At 54.1% G+C, this 19,634-nt stretch overlaps 1 protein-coding gene and 2 long non-coding RNA genes across 3 annotated transcripts; 2 read left to right on the forward strand and 1 right to left on the reverse strand.

Moving 5' to 3' along the window:
• Positions 1 to 572: 572 nt before the first annotated feature.
• On the forward strand, positions 573 to 7,075 carry IRF1 (interferon regulatory factor 1). Its single transcript, XM_083799214.1, has 10 exons — positions 573 to 710; positions 1,531 to 1,622; positions 2,490 to 2,589; positions 2,776 to 2,952; positions 3,252 to 3,301; positions 3,426 to 3,561; positions 3,745 to 3,870; positions 4,727 to 4,770; positions 5,437 to 5,572; positions 6,043 to 7,075. Exons 2-10 carry the CDS (start codon positions 1,536 to 1,538, stop codon positions 6,138 to 6,140), a joined length of 954 nt encoding a protein of 317 aa, XP_083655340.1. The 5' UTR covers positions 573 to 710; positions 1,531 to 1,535; the 3' UTR covers positions 6,141 to 7,075.
• Positions 6,789 to 15,635, reverse strand: LOC310881690. Its single transcript, XR_014572508.1, has 2 exons — positions 15,227 to 15,635; positions 6,789 to 8,751 (listed from the first exon to the last, which is right to left on the reverse strand). It is a non-coding gene; the product is annotated as an uncharacterized lncRNA (long non-coding RNA).
• Positions 8,775 to 10,174, forward strand: LOC310881689. Its single transcript, XR_014572507.1, has 2 exons — positions 8,775 to 9,076; positions 9,912 to 10,174. It is a non-coding gene; the product is annotated as an uncharacterized lncRNA (long non-coding RNA).
• Positions 15,636 to 19,634: the final 3,999 nt, after the last annotated feature.

Here is a 19,634-nt window from a genome sequence, read left to right on the forward strand (position 1 = left end):
CGCTCCCTACGAGCAGCCCGGGCCCGGGCCAGTTTCCCACCGGGCTAAAAATAACCCCACGTCGGGGCTGCGCTCTGCCCGCTTCCGTTCCTAAACGACGAGGGTGCCGTGAGCCGGCGGCAAGGCCGGCAGCCTGCATCGGGGGCTCGTCGACCTCCATCGGCGGAGACCTGCAGGCGGGACGGGGGGGGGGCACCGCCGGGCGGGACGCGACCCTGAACCCACCGGGGGGCTGAGGGCGGGGCGAGGCTGAACCCCCCCCCCCGGGGTGCCCAAGGGCTAGATCCCGGCGGCTCCCCCCCGGCACCCCCCGGCACCCACGGGCCCCTCCGAGCCCCCGGAGCACCCCCCCCCGGGGCCGGCGGGGGCGGGCCGGGGGCGTGCCGCGGCGGTGCCGCTGGTGCTACAACAGCCTGATTTCCCCGAAGTGATGCCGCCGGCGGCAGCCAATGGGCGGCGCGACCGCCCCTGGAGGCGGCGCTGATTGGTCGCTGGCCGGGCGGCCCGGGGCGGCGGGGAATCCCGGCCGCCGCCGCGTTATACCCGAGGGCGCGCCCCGCGGGCGGCACAAGGCGGCGCGGCGGGCGGCGGGCGCGGACGGCTCGGCTCGGCTCGGCTCGGCTCGGCTCGGCACAGCACGGCACGCCTTGCCTTGCCTTGCCTGGGTTTGGCTTGTCTCGGCTCCGGATTGCACAGCCCCGCGCGGCGAGGTGGGTCGCGGCGCTCGCCGCCCCCCCCCCCCCCTCTCTGGCAGCAGGAACCGTGGGAGCGGTCCGCGGTGGCACGGCTCGGCACGGCTCGGCACGGCTGGCCAAGAGGGGGCAGCGCCGGCTTGCGCCGTGCGGAAGAGGCTCGGGGGCGTCCCGGCCGCCGCTGCGTGCGCGGTGCGGGGCTCATCGCGGCGGCCCCGTGCCCCCGACGGGACGGGACGGGGCCGGACGGGGCGGGCGCGGCGGCGGCGGCGGCTCCGCTCCGCGCCCCAGCGGCGGGTCCCGGGGCCGGCTCCTGCTGCCCCTCGCCTCGGCGATGCCCGGCCCGGGAGCTTCGGGAGCCGCTGCCGCGACGGCGCCGGGCTGGGGAAGTTCGGGGCCATTGTTTGGGAAGTGCCGGTGCTGCCGCTGCGAGGCGGCGCAAACAGGAAACTCGGCCTGCAGGGGAGGGCGGGGAGCGGCCCCCGGGCTCCGCTCCGCACCGCTCCGCACCGCGCCGGGCTGCGGGGGGCGCCGCTGCTGCCCCGGCCGGGGGCCGCGCACGGAGCTGCGCTGGGCTCAGGGCGCCCGGGGGGGGGACGCGGGGAGGTGGGGGCGGACGGGGGGCTGTGATGGGACCGGGGGGCTGTGATGGGACCGGGGGGCTGTGATGGGACCGGGGGGCTGTGATGGGACCGGGGGTCCCCACCCGCTTCGCCCCCAGCCCCGCCGCGGTTGGAGCGGGTGCGCAGAGCCGGAGGGCAGGGGACAGAGGGCAGGGGGGCAGGGGGCAGGGGGACACGGCGGTGGGGCTGCTGCTGACCCTCTGCCTCTGTCACAGCCACCATGCCCGTCTCCAGAATGCGCATGAGGCCCTGGCTGGAAATGCAGATTAACTCCAATCAGATCCCGGGACTGATATGGATTAACAAGGTGAGGCGTGCGCGTTGTTGCTGCCGGGGCTGTACCCGCGCTGCTCCTAAGTGGGCACTAAAAATAAGTCAAGATCATGAAGCAAATGGAGAAAACTTGCATGCGTTAAGTGTGTATTTCCAGAAAAGGTAGCTCCGGTTAATACAGAATGTAGTACTCCTTTTTTTTTTTTTCCTGATAATTTTCCCGGGAGGGAAATGATAAGTCAGAAAAAATGCAGTCTGAACATGGCAGAGAACAGAAAACTCCCAGGCTACTTTTAACTCTTTATGCCCACTTGAGCCAAGTCGCCTCCTGTCCCAGTTAAGTAGCTACTGTTGCACTCCCCACTGTGGGATGGGGCTCAGAGATTTGGCCTGGAATAAACTCTGGACTTGTCTCACTTTGGTGCTGGAAGGCACATCCCTGTAGCTGTACCCCAGGGTGAGGTCACGAGGCGTATTGAATCAGGTCTCTTTCTCTGAGGTATCCCAAGGTGTTACTTAAGCTGGGATATGTTTTTCTTAGGGTTCATACAGGATCTTAGGAGTAACTATAAAAGGGATCTCTATCCAAGTGTTCGTGGGAAATGTGCTGGAGTTTGTGACACACTAACAGATTAGATGCAACATACTTCAGTGATTCTGGGATAAGATTGGTAACGGTGCTCGTTGCTACTGTACCACGCTGTGTGTAGCTTTCCCAGTTTCAGAACTCTTTAAAGCCTTACATGCACTGAACAAAACAAATGGAACAACAGTTGTTAGATGAAGATGCATTTTTTTAAAGTTTCTGAGCTGCTACTGATAGAATTCTTTGATTAAATCAATCACTACAAACTGTCATGTGATGGTTTCTTAAATCAAATTTCTGTTGGTTTAACTTCAGGATAAGATGATGTTTCAAATCCCCTGGAAACATGCAGCTAAGCATGGCTGGGACATGGAGAAAGATGCCTGCCTTTTCCGGAGCTGGGCCATTCATACAGGTGTGTGCTGGCTTTAAATTTCCATCAGTAATATGAATATCTGAAATGAAGCATTTTTGTCTTGGCTTACACCTCAGGTGTTAGATTGACTTTTAATATGTCAGAGAAAAGAGAAAAATATATTTTTTGGGGAGAGCTACCACTGCAACGCAAACACTAAAGGTTCTCCCCGTCTTTTATTAATAGGAAGGTATAAAGTTGGTGAGAAAGACCCTGACCCCAAAACCTGGAAGGCGAACTTCCGCTGTGCTATGAACTCGCTGCCTGACATCGAAGAAGTGAAGGATAAAAGCATCAACAAAGGCTCCAGCGCTGTTAGAGTTTACAGGATGCTGCCCCCCTTGACAAAGGATCAGAAGAAAGGTGAGCGCACAGCATCCTGCTGGCGTCAGGCAGGTCCCGCTCCGCTTAGGCAGGGGTATAAGAGACCCGGTATAACAGACCTGCCGGTGGCACCAGGGCTGCTGGGGTTCTTGCAGTTGGTTACAGCTTATACAAGCAGTCCCTTTGATCCCAGGTTCTTTAAAGGTGCCTAATGGCATCACACGGGGTCGATGCGGACTCTGCTGCCAGCTGAGCAGGGCTCCGCTCAGGGCTGTGGGAGCTCGCACTCGTGTCAGCCGTGCAGCCTTTCTCACATCTGTCTTATTTTTATTTAACAGAAAGGAAGTCAAAGTCTTCAAGAGAAGCAAGAAGCAGGAGCAAGAGAAAGGTATGTGTCTGTAGAGGTAGCAGAAGGAGCTAGAGGTTTTGGTGGTTTTCATGCTAAATTTTTTTCATATGGGAACCTGGGTGTTCGTAGCCAAGTCTGTCATGCTTCGTTCTTATTTTTGTAGCCGTATGAAGACATGAGGACGGAGGAGTCAGCAGAAAGACTAACCAACACTCCTCTGGCAGATGACCACAGTGGCTACACCGTTCATGACTACACGGGACAGGAAGTGGAGGTGGAGAGCGCGTCCATCACCTTAGGTGAGGCTCAGTTTTTAGCTCAGAGCAGAGAGGAAAGTGCTGCTTGTGCTAAAGCCACAATTTCGTCACCAAAAGACAAAGATGACTCTGGGGGCTGTGCCGTAGATGGGCAGGGAGGAAGTGGTGGTGGTGGTGGTGGTGGTGTGGGCCGTGAGTGCCAACGGCTCCTGGTGCGTCCCACAGACCTCTCCTCGTGCGAGGTGACCGGCTCCCTCACCGACTGGAGGACGCCGATGGAAATCGCCATGGCTGACAGCACCAACGACCTCTACCACCTCCAGGTGTCCCCCCTGGCTTCATCCTCGGAAGGTTGGTGTCGCTTCCTCCCTACCTTGGTCTTTCGACGGTCTCCTGGCGCTAGCCCTGCTGTGGCGGGTTGGAGGCAAGGATGGTGTTCCTGGGGTTTTGGGAGAAAAAGCTGTCTTGTAGCAAAAAGAACCTCCACCCGATGGATTTGGGTTTCTGGAGCTACCAAGATGGCCAGGTTAGAAAAGGGAAGAGCTGGTACAGGTCACCTGCAGAAATAAATGCTCACAGGTGAAGGGCTCTGAAATGCCATTTGCTTTGCGCATGTGGGCAAAGGACAAGCTCTGCGTCACCGTCATGGCACAGATGGGTCAGCCGCAAAGAGGAGGAGAGATCTCTGACCCCGGTGCCCGGGGAGGTGGGACTTCTGAGGCAGCTGGAAGGGGCGATGTCGGGAGCAGGACAGAGTTAGGTGCGCTAGTGACAGCGGAGGTAGCTGCACTTGCCAAAAGAAGAAAAAAAAAAAAAGATGTACCTGTGTGATTCTTCACTCTGGGTGCAAATGTTCTCCCTCTGGCCTACCTCCTTTGGTGACTCCTGGGGAGGAACAAGAGGTGCGGGTGTCACCTGCAGCTGGGATGGAGAAGGGCCACGAGAGCTGGGCCGTGGAGCTGCCGGCGGGCCTCAAACCCACAGCACCTCCTTGGTGCCGTGTGTGGCTGCAGCGGGGCGCCTGCTCCGAACCTCCAAAAAGCCTTCTGCCCCTGGAGGAGCTCTTCAGTTACCGTGGGGGAAGAAAAAGGCAGTGGTGGTGTGTGACAAGCATATGGAGTGGGCTGTGGCGGTGAAGAAGCAGAAGCGTGAGGGCTAACCTGTGAGAAAAGCTGACATCTGTTTTCTCTTTTTTATGTGCTTGCAGTCACAGATGAAGATGAAGATGAAATGAAAGCGGAGATTTTTAAGGTAAAAATAGCCCTTCTGTTCAGAATAAAATTGGCCAAAGCTGCTGTTTTTACCAAGAAAGGAAGGGAAGTAGGTGTCTGACCCATTGATAGTCCTATACGAGCTGGGCGCTTCCTGTAATACAAAACCCTAATTAAATGAAGAGGCCTGAAAAATGAAATGTAAAAAGAACGTGATTTTGCAAACATGAACTGGAGATGACACATACATGGAAGTATTACTTTTATTGTGAGTCAGGGGAAGCTACTGAGTACTGCTAGAAGGAAAGGTTGCTCTGTTAGAGTCTGCAGGGGCTTCGATTTCTCTAGCAAGACTTTTTTAATTTTGCCCTTCCCTCCGTCTCCCATGTGTATGGCTTTTAATCTGTGTTTCCAGACATGGCATACTCGTCCCACTGATAAGGGAATGGGCTTTTTCATGGAAGGTGCTCCCGCCCTCCCTGTTTTGCGTTAACCTAATTTTAATGGGGAGTAAAATGAGTTTTATATAATTTAGCATGGTCTAAGTGAAACCTTTCCTTTGCTCCATTTGCTGCCATGAATTTTAATAAATAAGCAGTAGGGAATTTACATTGTGCATATGAGGGCCTGCACTTTTTTTTTTTATTTATTTTCCCCTGTCCCTGTAAATTTCAGGCTTTTTTACCATCCCCTTACTCTCTTTCAGCTGCTCGAACCAGGACAGGACTGGCACACGACCAGCGTCGGGGGGAAAGGCTTCCTCACCAACGAGCCGGGCACGCAGACCATGTGCAGCACGTACAGCTACAAGGACCAGGACGGCGAGATCGACACCTCTTCGGGTACAAAACCTTGGTTATCGCTTACGGTCCGGGGTGGAAGGTGCAGGCGAGGGTTTTCAGGAAAGAAACTGGGTGGGGAGAGAAAAGCAAATAGAGGAATTCACAGGTGTCTGTGTTCAGATTCCTAAGTAGCCTGTCAGAATTCTGTAAGGAATTTGTTGGGATGAAAAGGAAGAGAGGAAAAATGCCTCCAGTAGAAGCTTAACTACAGGTTTACCTTAAGGTTACGTATATGTGTAGTATGCCAGTTCTTGGGAACTCCTAGCGATATAACAAGGATTTCCACTAGCAATAGCTTATACAGGAGAGTTTAATTAGAAAGCGTTTGGAGTATTTTTGGCAAAATAAGAACCTGAGAACCTATTTGCTTACCTCCGGGGAACGTTTCATTTCTGGGTGTGCTGGTACGCAGGGGCTCTCGTGCTCCTGCTGCCCGGGTTCGGTTCTCACTCTGCTGTCGCTCTGTCCAGGGGAGATGGAGTTCCGCATGTTCGACCAGAAGAGCAGCCTGGACTTCTCTTGGCTGGAGACAGTGAGACCCATGCAAACCATCTCCTGTGGCTTGTAAACCCCTGGCTTCTGCAGGCTGTGGACTGCTTTTGTGTAGAGACTACAACCCTGGAGAGAATGGTAGAAGTCCTTTGTTACTGACTGGAAGAAGACAGTAGCTGTTATATTCCGTTTTAACTCGTAGGCCTGAAAAAGTTAGCAAGAAAAACTCCGTCACAAGCAGAGGAATCCCATCCCGGTGGCGGGACCGCTGTGCCCAAGGCGAACGGCCCGGCCCCGGCACCCCGAGGCTGAGCTCGGTGCCCGCGTGCGGCAGCTCCCCGGGGACAGGGGGCCGCCGCCGTCCCCCCGCGCCGGCGGCGAGCACTTTACCCACGGAGTGCTTAGGAGAGACAGTGCGGATGAGTCTGGTTTGGTTGCTGCTCACTTGTGCAACACTGGCGACATTATCAGCTTAATGACTGTCATTACACTTAGAAAAATTGCACTAATTGGCCTTCTCTTCCTTGATTTACTCCAGCACGTAGTTTTGTCTTCAGATCTTTCAACCTGTGTACATAACTTAGACCAATAAAATGTGAAAATTCAGTTTAGGCTTTGCTTCCATGTAGTACACGTATCCAGGCCCACTCATAGGACGTTATCTGCTCGTAGGCATGCCGGATCCATTTCCACGTAATAGTTGAAGAGCGGCTGCATGATCCAATTTTTGCACTGGTAGGGGCAGACCCTGTTATTTATACGCTGCCCTTCAGAGCTGTGTTCTAGTGCTCCTCACGCTGGTAGGAACCCTACAGTACTGTACGCAGCAAGCTGCCACAGCCTGCGTGCCCTGAGCGAGGGTGTGCAGAAGAGTGCAGGGTGGAGGAGGTTCTAGTTCATACTTAATACGTAGGAATCAAATCACTAAGCTGTAATAGACTATTTTTCTTGTACATTTTATTTTTGTATATAAAATGGTGTATATTTGTTTTAATAAAAGTGTTTTATATACGACATGTTTACTTTTCCTCATTGGAGAGTTGGGAGGGAATGAATTCCAGATTCCTTGAAAACACCCGAGCAGATGTGCTGCCGACAGCCAGCGAGAGGGGTTATTCCATGTGAGTCACGAAAGCCCAGGGAATTTAAGACGGGCTGAGTCATTTCCCCTCCTGTCCCAGTGCAGCTGATGGGAGGAGTCCTGCTCATCCCAGGCCCTGTGCACGTGTGGGGCAGCTGGCTCACACCTGCCACCATTAGCTCCAGAAGTTGGCAGGCCGTGTGTTGTCTCTGACGAAGGCTACCCAAAAAACAGGCCGTGTGCCAAGCCTGCTGTGGGTCTCGCTGTTGGCAGCGCTGTGGGCTTCTGTGCTAAGAGCAGTGGCAGGAGCTACAGAAGTTAGGTTTGCTCCCCAAAAAAGCACAGGCACCGCTCGGAAGGCAAGGGGAAAGAAAGCTTACTTTTCCATTGTATGTTCTCTTCCTCTGCCATGCTTCCTGACCTGAAGGGCATGGCGTTACCGCACCGCCTCAGGCGGCTGCTGCAAAGCGTGTCCAGCTGCAGACGCTGGCATCGGGCGCTGCGTGGAAACCCCCTCCCTGAACAATGCAAATTCATGCCTCGGCTGAGCTGTCAGCCTCTGAGATCATGTCGGTGATTGCTGAGGGGCTCCTCAACATCCCCGTCCACCACCCTGGCTACAGAGCAGCCCTCATCCCTTGCTTATTTGGGACACCTGGCCTGGAAAAGGGCTGCTCTTCTTGTCTTTGGAATAAGCTGTACTGGCTGTAGTTCCCGCTGAAGCTCTCCACCAGCAGCCTTTTGGCACACAGCTTTAAACACACACACAATACACAAAACAAAAATCGTCGTGCCCAGGGGAAGCGATGGACAGGCGCGTTGCGTTCCCAGCTAGCTAACCCAGCCTGGGAAGCGCATACCTCGCAACTCGTTGGCTTTAATACATTCAGATCTTCTTTTGGAATTGTGCAACGATGACCTTTGGGGATAACTTTGTTCACAGGGCCAGCAAGCGTGAGGGCAGACTGAGGATATCAGGCTTTGGAGCAGACCTGGCCCAGGCCGCAGGAACCAAGCGGACGGCTCCCGCCACCTCGGCGCAGGCTCTGCCGCGGCCCCAAGAGCCCAGCACAGATGGGCAGCCGTGGGGCTCTCAGGGGGAAGCCGGTGCCAGACTGTGGCCGTCCTCAGACCCAGCACCCCTGGGCTGGCAGGGGAGGATGGCCTGGGACAGCCCCCGTGGACCAGCCTCGTGCCAGGCCGACGGCAGGCGCGGCTCCTGCCACCTCGTGCCCAGGGAGCCATGCAATTTCTGCGCTCATCAGTGCAACGAGAGGAAACGGGGCTTGCTCAGGAACCACTGCAGCTTTGTTACCGGCTGGGGAGGGAGAAGGGAAACTTTCTGTGATGCAAACAGTGCCCAAAATAACAGAGATTAATTTGCCCATTCATGCGTTGCAGGATTTTCACGGTGATGCTCAGATACAGCAACGCAGCGCCCGCACTGGCACAGATTAAAGGGCTGACCAAGATTTGAGGACTGAAGTAACAGCAGCCAGTGCCTCACAGCCCGGAGCCGTGGCACGTGAAGCGTCTCTTTATCGGGATGCAGGAGGCGCTTCCTCGGTCATCTGCCAAGAGCGGAGCTGGCCACACGTGCGGTGTTCTGCCAAGGCAAAGTGTTTTTGACTTGGTGGAGCCCCATGACTGGGCAGAATTTATCAGTCCGGGCCCTTCACTGGGTGAAGAGCTGCCAAGATCGACGTTGTTTGTTTGTTTTGCTTGTTGTTGATGATGTTTTGAACTTTTGGGGAGGGGAAAATCCCAACTGAGTCATGCTCCCGGGGCAGGAGCGTTGTAAGCTGGTGAGTCCCAGCTCCTCTGTCATCGCCAGGGCACTGCGGTTTGCAGAAGTGACATTCCTTCTCCCAGTGCAAACCAGGGACAGTTTTGGCTTCTTTTACCCAGAGGAACATCATGCACTCCTTAAGGTAATGCTCCAGCATAAGGCATTCAATTAAAATTATTTTCAGCCCTCGACAATTTTTTTTTTTCAACTTGCCTATCCTACATGAGCTTTTCATTAGCCCGGTAATCTCCGACTGGTTTTCCTGTGTTGCAATAAGGGTTGGTTTTCACCATTCGTAGAATCATAGATTTGGGTTGGAAGGGACCTTAAAGCCCATCTAATTCCACCCCCTGCCATGGGCAGGGACACCTCCCACCAGCCCAGGCTGCTCCAAGCCCCATCCAGCCTGGCCTCGGGCACCTCCAGGGATGGGGCATCCACAGCTTCCCCGGGCAGCCTGTGCCCATGCCTCATCACCCTCATAGTAAAGACTTTCTTCCTTATGTCTAATCTAAATCTGTTATTTTAAAGCTATTACTCCTAACCCTATCACTACACTCAGTTTAATACGCATACAGCTACACTCAGACAGGAATTAATCCACATAGCAGGAGAGCAGCTTGCTGCAGAAAGCTCGCTCCATGCCAAACCTAGGCAAAACAATAAAATGCAATATATTTTTTCATGGCTTGAAGGGCAAGTGGCTCTCTCTTGTGCTACGAACCTTGTGGGATAGTGAGAAGGATATACAGACAGTGCCACTGTTTTGAAAATAAGAAGAGATCACCTCTCTGTGGTGATAACAGAAAGGAATCACCGTACCACCAGTGGTCTCTTGGGAGATGAGCAGAGCTAATGCTTCCAGGCGGGCAGGCTTGCCAGTCGTTTGTACCACGCTCAAACCAACATTATCTGCAGCTTTCATGAAAACGTTGAAGCCAGTTTTACAATAAAAACAAAACTCCTCTTCACTGTAGAGCTTTAGGATGTCGACAGGAGCAAACCAACTGAAAATAACACGACAGTCGCAGAAGCAGTCCCATGGACTGACACTGGGGAAGCCCTACACAAACTTTCCTGCTGCAGCATCCTGCATCCAGACAGCAGAACACCTTCACTACTGCCAACAGAGATCCAGCGCTGCAGAGCCCAAGGTTTTATACGCCTCTTCATTGTCGCTTTCTTTTTTTCCTAGTGAAAACCCTTGACCTGTAAATAAAGGGCTGCTGCTTGTTCCTGATCTTTGTCCAAACCAATTGTTAACATGGCCCTTCCATAACCAGGGAGCATACCTTCCTCCTCTGCTCAGCACTTTGCTCAGCACCCTCAGAGAGGCACGGGGCTGTGCTGCACCCAGGAGCCTTCTGCCTGCGGTTACCCGGCGCGGCGGCACCGTGCGTGAGCTTTGCCCAACAGGCAGCACAGCCTGCAATTACTGCTCCAGCTTTATTTGCTGAGTTGATTGAGTCCTGATAATTGGACACATTTCCAGTTAACCACGTGATTTATGATATCACACCTACAAAGGATAGCTGTACTTCAGACCAAAGGTATGAATTTATTACTGCAGAAAATAGAATATTTGTTAGTATTGCAAAGGCAAACTATTGTTGATTTGGCAACCGAGTGTATCAGCCTGTAAACATTATTCCTCTGCTGCTGTGCTGGATCCTTCTCCTCTCCTGTTCCCCGGGGCTCTGCTTCCCCCTGTGTCTGTTCACAGAGCACGGGGTCCTGCCTACCCGCAGGACACGAGGGCTGAGCAGCCGTAACCAAACATCCCCTGCCTGCCACCAAAATAAACCCTCTCCTGGCATGCAGGATCTCAGGGGTGCTGAGGGGACGTCGGAGGGGAAGCACGAGACAGGGCGATGGGCAGAGTCGAGGGCCAGCCTGGGGGGCTGGCTCCAGGCCTCGGGGAAGACAAGTTGAGCCCTCATCCTGCACCCAGCCACCCAGCCGAGCACCGGGCTTTCCTCTGTGCTCCGCACACGGAGGAGTTTGCTCCTGTTGCTGGCAGGTGCATTAGCTCCCTGCCCGGGTATCAGCAGATGTCAGGCCACAGCATTAAGGATTCAGGGCAGGACAATTATTGCATGCTCATTCCACTAATTGCCCTGCTGACACAGGTGGAAAGCGGTGCCACATCATGGAAAGAGGCAGGAGCAGCCGGCAGGACCTGCGGCCACGGGGATGCAGACGGCGAGGCCGGGGAGCGGCGAGGGGCAGGCGGCCGCTCTCCTTTACCTGCCCTCCGCACCCACCGTGCTGGGACTGGGGTGTTCCAAACCTCCAGGGCCTGCCGCTGCACGAGCCAGTCAGTCCTCTACCTCCCGGTGTGGTTAAATAAGTCAGGATCAAGCCAGCAACTAGTGCATGGTGTAGATGGGACAGGCACTGGGCTACGGCTGTCAGGAGATTTCCAGGAATAGGGAGCAAAGCAAGTGCCAGGGCTGGTGCCGGGGGATGAGATGTCCTCATGGGTCACCGCCATCTCCGCAGCTGCCAAAAACAGCAGGGAGGAGAAGGCTGAGCTGGTGGCACGGCCAGGGCTTCCCCGGCAGGCAGCACCCAGCTCCTGAGCCAGGGAGGCAGCAGGACGTGCTGGGTGCACAAAGCAGCACCCAAGGGTGCTGCTGCTCACGCAGAGAGGTGCTCAGCTACGGCAGGATGGCAGATAACCAACAGCCGACTTCAGTGTGGGAAATTTCACGCCTCAGACAAGGCTCTTGTCTGTAGTTTGTTGCACTTCAAAGGCCACGACACTGCGTGGCTGAAATGTGGCCACGACACCGAGCGCTGCGGCAAGCTGAAATGTGCCATCGGCTGCTGGGGACCTGCCAGGGGAATTCGGCCTGGCAAGTCTTACATGACTCGGCCTCCTTGGTCACTGGAAAAAGGAATTACTGTGTTTTGCCTGTTCGGGAGTGAAAAGGCAGATGGAGCAATGGTTAAAAGTACAAAAGAAAGGGAGTGGTTTGGCGGCAGGTTTCCCTGCGAGGAGCAGAACGGCAACTGACGGAGGGAGGCTTTGCTCCTTTCACATCACGGGGTGCTTTAGCTGTGATAGCACGGGGCAATGAAGCAGAGAAGACAGTATAAGGATGCTGGCCCTGATTCAAAATGAATCCAGCACAAGCATTACACACATTAGCTATATGCAAGCCATGCTATTAGGTAACAATACCCAGGCTAACCACAGGCATAAACACAGAACGTGCCCAGGTTTAGTATCTGCATTGCAAGAATATGTTTCACGGGGTTTGTTCTGTGATTAGCTAAATACTACAAAGGTTTTCCAACAGTCTTCAGGCAGAGGAAATTAACTGAGAAGCCAAGTCCAGGCAGGTACAGTTTTGTTTTCTCCAACTTTATTGCTGAAGAAAGCAGAGAGCAGCGTGTGCACTATGCTGGCCTCACGCAGCGATAGTCCATCTACTGATCATCATCTGCATCCATCAAGCTCACACCAACAGTCAACAGCACTTGAGCCATAGCAAAAGCCCTGCAGATGCTGCCTACAAAGCACTACCTGAGGCATGAGGGCTGCAGGATTTTCCCCAGACCCGCACCAGCTCCCCAGCGGTGGTGCAGAACGCCCCAGCGCACTCAGCCGGGATGGCCGAGGTGGTACCTTCCCCATGCTCCTCCTGCAATTCCCTTGTGCCCGTTGGAGTGGCTTCTGCTCCACGAGGCAGGGAGATGAAAGCAATGATCAAACACAAGAAGAGGGTTGTTACAACCCCACAGTGATGAACAAGTTCTTGGACCTATTTTTAAGTTGTGTCTTGTGACTGAGCAGATCTCAGTTTTGTGGTGTCTTTAATTAAGGTGCTATTACTGAAACTGCCTTTTCAAAGCTGTTTTAATGGTATCAGGGCTAACTAATTTTGGGTTCTCAGTTCTTGCTGGAGCATTACCAGCAGCCCAGAACCAAGCGCCAGGTCCCTGCACCTTTGCTCCAAGATGGAGCGCATGAAAGTGATGTACATGCCTGGCAGCAAAGCTGAGCCACAGCCCAAACTTAATTCTTATGTTCAGGAAACTCCCCCCACTCAAAGCTGCCATTCCTCATGAGGAAGTGAGGAAAGCTGTGCTGGAAGCATGGGCTGAGCCCCTCTTCTCTGTCCTTGCTGAGCAGCTCAGCAAGAGATTGGCTCCAGCTCACTTTCCTCCAGTACTGTACTCGTGATAAACAGGTAGTAATTTTTTTTTTTTTTTTACCGAATTAGCATATTGAGAGAAGCAACTCATTCGGGTATTTTGATTACTTGGCACACACCTTTAACGTATCAGAGGCATCCAGGCATTAAGGAGCACGCACAGCCCTTTGACTTTGCACCTAGGAGGAAGCCCTGAAATAACATTTTTCTAAGGCCCCTGTTGCTGTGGCACCTCCTGATGCCCCGGATGAGCAGGAGGCCTTTCAAGGCAGTCCCCCCACTACCAGGGTGCCTCTGCTTTTGCCCCTTTTGCAGCATGAAGCCCCCCAGGGCTGATGCTCGGCCTTTCCCAGTGCCTCAGCTGGTGCACTGACACCATACCACGTAAATACATTGCACAGCAACTTGCAGTCAGACCCAAGTAAAGGCAAAGGTAACGCTGTACTTCAGGGAAGTGGGCTAAATGCTCTGCGGAAGGTTCTTGCTGCTTTCCATGAGGAGGAGCGATCTGCACCGAGCCCTGTCTGCAGGGGGACGCGGTGGCACAGCGCCGTTCCCCTGCCCCAGCAGGAAATAGCTGCGACCCGAGGCTGCCTCTCGCCCTTCCTCACCCCTGCCTCCAGCTGCGCGCTGATAAGCGAGCACAGAAAAGCCCAGAGCTTCAGTGAAACGGGGCAGAAAGCACACACTTCCCCACCTCAGCACAACTTAAAAGCGAGTTTGAGAGAGAATCTTGAAAAGAAATCCAAGCGGAGCAGGCACAATCCATTTGTGTCACTGCCAGCCCCTGGCAGGAGACCACCACCGTGACCTGTTGAGAGCCATCCTATGGACCACGGGTGATGGCATTTGGGTGGTGTACCCCAGTTTTGTTGGCCAGCTCCTTCTCTCTGCTGGGGCACAACAGGGATTTGGGGCACCCGCAAGGGGCTGGCAGGAGGCCCCTGCGGAGAGCCCTGGGGCCCAGGCTGGCTGTGTCCACCACGGAGCACAGCCCATAGCGTGCTCTGCCTGCTGACACGCAAACAGCTCCAGTGGCTTATCAGTGCTTGCCAAACGCCCCCCGAAATCAGCACGTGTCTCAGCTGCAGGTGGGATGGGAGCAGCGGATCCCCTGCTGCTGCGGGCCTGCTGTCAGGGAGGGTGCTGTGGTCACCACCATGGCCTCCTCTCCACGTGCCCTTGGGGTGACAGGGAGGAAGATGCCATCTTCCAGCCTGGTTGGTTTCTCTTTGAGGTGTCGGGCCTGGAGAGCTGCAGGATACCGGAGCCGGGTGTTACGGTGAGGGGACTCCACGCTGCCGGGAAGAGGCTGCGGCCCTGCCCGCGGGACGGCCGGGCCCGAGCCCCAGCTGGCACCTGCCCAGGCAGCACCCGCCTACCTCCGGCTTCTTGGTAAGGGATTTGCTGCAGCCCGCCTCACAGAACAACAACCCGGGGCGGCAGGAGCGATCTCCGTGGCAGTTTCACAATGAACTCACTGCGGTGCGGCAAACCTCAGGCACCTTGTGTCTGAGGAACAGGAACCCCAGCGACCGAGGGCCGCAGGGCAGCAGCCCAGCCCTGCAGGAAAACGAACTCGCTACGGTGTCAAAAACCCCACAAAACACCAGGGAGCCTGGCCCCGGGGATGTGTCCCCATTGCGAGCGCCCAGGCACGCCGCTGCCCTCCGAGCCAGCCAGTGCAGCTTCTGCACCAGAAAACAAACTCTGCAAATGGAGAAAACGAAGGAAAGGGCTAATGTTACACTCGATAACAGCTTGCTGCCTCCTGCGTCTCTGCTGAGCAAACCACTGTTTCCTGAATTGAGGTGTCAGGCATGAAATATTTCATACACTGGAGCAACCGTCACCATCTGCTGAGTGACAAACAGAACTTGAGCCTTTCCTGGTACTCGATGCATAAATCAGGGTGCCTCCTTTGTGGCTGTTTGTGATTCTGTCACTGAAAACACCCTGCATTGCTTGGGGACGTGGCGGCAGCAATGCTCATACAGCCAACGTCCATTTGGTGTAAACCACTTTCTGTCAAAGCATTTCCACGCACGCCTCGCTGCAGCATTTAGTCTGATGCTTGCTGCAGCAGAGGCGTTACTGGAAGTGCCTGTGGGCATCGGGTAAGGCCATACCTGCTGATCCAAGAACTCCCTGTCGAGTAGATCCTCCTTTTCCCCACGGCTTGCAGGGTCTCCTCCTTCCCTTCCACTCCTTGTGCCACCAGCCAGCTGGCTCAGCTGTTCCTCACGACCCCGCGGGTCAGGCAGGCCGACCCTTGCATGCACATTTAGCTTTCTCTCACCCTCCTTGATCCAAGCCCGCACCCAGCAAGTGCCCAGTGACAAGGGGCAGCAGGCCATGTGCGGGCAGGAGAGGACAGCTCTCGGCTTTGTTGGCTTTGCCACGTTCCTCCAACAGAAAGCAGAGCTTCACAGCTGATGCAGTTCACAAGAAGCTGTCTGCTTCCTCCTCTGGCCTAAGCACTGATTTGCTGTGTTTCCCATCTCTATTCTCAGCACCTGGGTTCTGGGCCATCCTCTCAGCTCAGCTGTTTTCTTTTAACCATGTTTCAGTCAGGACCTGGCCCTGCCTCCTGTCCCTGACACCTTGCAGCAGGGGAACACGGCTGGCATGGCTGCTCCCCCCCCGGCCGTGCCATGAGCCCCACCGTGCTCCTCCGAGGCACAGCACAAAGCTCCCAGGAAAGGGGAGCCCACCTCCATCAGCTTCCACAGCCGGGCTCCATCTGGGGTTTGTACCCAGTTCTTTCATGGGAATTAAGGCGTTGTATGCACTGAGGTGCTGGCTTAATATTTCCATCACCAAACTGCAAAACCGGGCCCTGTGCTTACATCTGGGGCAAGACGAATCCAAGAGCCAGGAAGCTGCCCCCTCACCCCGCGTCTTTCCCCGGGGGAGGCTGGGGGACAGCACAAGCAGCAGTTCTGCAAAGTGCCCGGGGCCTCTGGCTGCCTTTGGGTCTCACAGTGCTGCAGCCGTGCACACCGGTGGTTTTAACTTCTCAGTAGCCTCCCAAATGAAATAATCTGGATGCAGAAAACCAAAGTACAAGAGATTCCCTGCTTTTACACAGTGTGGGAAGTGCCATATTTAATGCGCATTATTACTCGAATAACCACAGTAGACAATTTTCCTTTTGTTATTGAATTGAATAGGAGCTGAGGACAATTAGCAGAGAGGGCTAGCAAGAGGTACGCAGTACGGCTCTGGTTGTGACTCGGCTCAAGTTGGTGACTCCCTTGCAGTCTCCAGCACTGCGGGATGTTTTTATCCCCACCACGGTGGCCACCACCTGCCCTCAGGCTTGCCCCCGTCCAGAGAACTGCAACAAGGACATCCTGGAGGGAAGAGGGAGACAGGGAAAAAACCCTACAGAAATATTGAGGGGAAAAAATAGAAAAGGAAATCCTAGATCCAGTAAGAGCGTGGCCTCTGTATACGAAGGAATAAAAAAAGAACAGGAAACAAGAGTTTCATTTTGCCTTAAGATGCAGCTTTCCCAGCAAGCTGGAGCGCGGGTGCTGGCAGCAGCTCAGGGATGCTTCCCCTTCTTTTTGGCCACCCACCAGAGCTCCTCAGTGACTTTGATTAATGCTGATCAATGACAGCCCACGGCACCGCTGGGTGGATACAATTAAAACCGTGTCTGTTTAGTTACTGGATGTCTGTGGGGAAAGTGGAATTAAGAGTGAGCAGAGCAGATTTAAGCCACATGCAGTTCAAACAAGGAGATGCAAACATGCTGAGATACATTTCTGAAACAGGCACTAGAAAGCCCAGAACAGTCACTAAAACCCAGGCCCTGTAGTTTTAAGTGTCCTTATTTCCCAGTAAATCAGCTCTGGGTCTCCACCCCAACCCCAGGACAGCAGCAAACCAGCCCACCCCCACCATCAGGGCTGTGCCCCTGGTTTCTCTGGACCCCTTCTATCCTCAGGAACAGACAACACAAAGTTTGGTAGGCACGGGGGTCCCTGCAGCGAAGAGGACCAGGGCAGCCCCCCCCCAGCCCAAGGCACTGCTGCAGGCAGGGGTTTGCAGCGCCAGCCCCGCTTTTGGGTGACGGGCCCTACCCTCTTGCCAAAAAAACATCACAGCAAAGCCCTGGCAGGCAGCAGGCTGCAGCCGCCGGGAGCTGCCCTGGCTGAAGTGCCCCACGACAGCAGAGAGCATCGTGAGCAGCAGGTGAAGGGCTGCAGAGCCTCACTGCAACACGGGACTGTAAATGGCACAGAAAGCGCCCTGCCAGGTAAACAGCAACACATCCGAGCATGGGAGAGCGCAGCAGTGCACCGAAATGCATTATAGCAGCTCTACTTCCTATTTCCTTTTCCGTACAACTTAAAATAATAGCTGCAAAGGTCACGGGGTTTTGGGGCAGGCTGGGGGCAGCTCGAGCCAGGCTTGCTGCTGCCTTGTCCCTGCCGCGGGGGCCAGCCGAGCGCTCGGAGGCAGCTCCTAAAGCTCCCCGCTCCCGGCTGCACGTCCCCAGCTGATTTCCCCCCGGGGAACCACCGGCTGCCTGAGCGCCCTGCTTGGGTGCCAGCCCCAGCCCCAGACACCTCGCGGAAACAACCAAATCCTTATTTAATATTGAGGTTAAAGCGGTAGGGTCCTGGCCAAAATCAGCGCTGGATGGTGCTGGCTTCTGTAGAGATGTGAGGATGCTAACTCTGCCCTAGGGGAGAAAAACCACAAGTGCTGCGGGAGCGAGAATTAACAGGGAGCCGCTGGCTGCACGTGGCACCACCAGCATGATTGCTTTTCTCCCCCTCTTCACTCCTCTGCACTGCAACCCCAAACGTCAGCTCCTTCAGAGGTGGACAGTAAGGGAAATATTTTGTAGAAGGGACGATAATGTCCATTTAAAGACAAAATGCAACAGAAATATTGAAGATTTCATTCAAAATAGTGAAATTATGCCTTGGTCCAAGGCTCAGAAATCCCTTGTAAGCAACTGGTGACAAGGGCCAGTGTTAGGAAATGGGAACTGAAGCAACATCTACTTATGGGAAAAGAGAAGTGGCCGGGATGTTTCTCAGCTGGTTTCACATCCATCCATTTCCTTTCATGCACAGTTGCTCTTGCTTTATAATGAGTGGGGAAGAGGGAAAGTAGAGTCAGGTGCCTGATTGCCAAGGGTATGAAGGTGCTAAAGGAAACACACTTTGTGCTGTGATTGGTGTAAGGGCTCGTTTTCCCTCATGGAAAAAAAAAAAAAGGCAACACAAAGCAACCTATCCATTCTGCTGGCGGACAGACCTGACTTATTTTCTACCCAGGGGAGAAAAATATTTAAAAGAAAAGGATCTGCCCCTTGTGCTTCCTTTGAAGACTATTTTTGGCGCAGTAAGCGAACGCACACCTCTGGTGGAGCAAGACGTGTCAGCGTAGCAGGCTGATGGCAGGCACACCCATGTGTACTATGGTTTTACCACCTGGATTGCCTTCCTCAAACTATGTGGTTGTGTGGGTTTGTATAGAATAGCCGAGTTAAGTACAGGGCAATGTTTATATATGTTTTCTCATATTTACATACAAATAAAGCATAAAAAGGCCTCCTAGCACCACAACAACCCATGTGCAACGAGCGAACAGGCACTAGCCCTGGCAGTGCTCAGAGGAACCCTGGTTTTGGTTTAATTCCTATCATAATTGCCAAACCAGAGACTCCCCACTTGTTCCGCTTGCAGCTCACAGCGATTTACATTGCTCCAAGGCGCGTACTGAGGCTGTTGCATCTCTCCAGCATCAATTTGCAGTTTGTGTCCTCAGGTATCAGCTGCCTCATCTCAATCCACTCTGGATTTTTGGCAGCGAAGTTTAATGAGTATGAAGTAAAACCTCTCAAAGTTTGAGAAGAAAAAAAGCTATATTTATTTTTCAAAGAGAAGGTTTTAAAGAAACCGGTGCCACATCGGTTAATGCTGAACCCCCTGGGAGCTGCTGGGTGCCTGTGCAGAGAAATCTGGCGTGCCCATGACCCCTAGCTAAGGCAAGATTTCTGGTGTAAAGGAAGCGAACAGGCTGGCTGGAAACAGGATTTTGCAATTATCCCACAGCAGGATTTGCTGGGCTCTGCACCGTGCCAGCCCGATGCCGCTGGGATTTCGGTGGCTGTTGGGGTGGGTCCAACGAGAGCAGAGTCGGCGTCCCTCAGACACCACGCAGCCTGTGCGCTCTGTCCCCACCTCAAAACCTGTAGCGAGGATGATGCAATTTACCGCAGGTCCATTTTTCACAGCCTTTTATCAGAGACATTTAGAAACAGCAGCAAAGCCTGGTGCAGAAGCAGTGCGATGACTGAACTGGCGTTCACCTCTAAGCAGCTTGGGAAAGATTAACCACAAACTTGAAATGAATATATCCAAAGCCACAAGTTGTGTTTTTTTTTTTTCTTTCTTTCTTTTTTTTTTTTCTTAAGCTCATCAGCCCTGGCACTTTATAAAGCGCTTGTAATGCTGCAGAAAAGAAGAAGTGAAAATTCCAGAGGTGCATTTTATGCAGTATGAAATATAA

Source organism: Anser anser (genome assembly GCF_964211835.1).
Source record: "Anser anser genome assembly, chromosome: 14".
NCBI lineage: Eukaryota > Metazoa > Chordata > Aves > Anseriformes > Anatidae > Anser > Anser anser.

Coding starts and splice junctions, on each gene's coding strand:
- IRF1 (XM_083799214.1), top strand. CDS start 1,536: ATGCCCGTCTCCAGAATGCGCATGAGGCCCTGGCTGGAAATGCAGATT. Junction 2,953..3,251: donor GACAAAGGATCAGAAGAAAG/GTGAGCGCACAG, acceptor TTTATTTAACAG/AAAGGAAGTCAAAGTCTTCA. Junction 3,562..3,744: donor GAGCGCGTCCATCACCTTAG/GTGAGGCTCAGT, acceptor TGCGTCCCACAG/ACCTCTCCTCGTGCGAGGTG.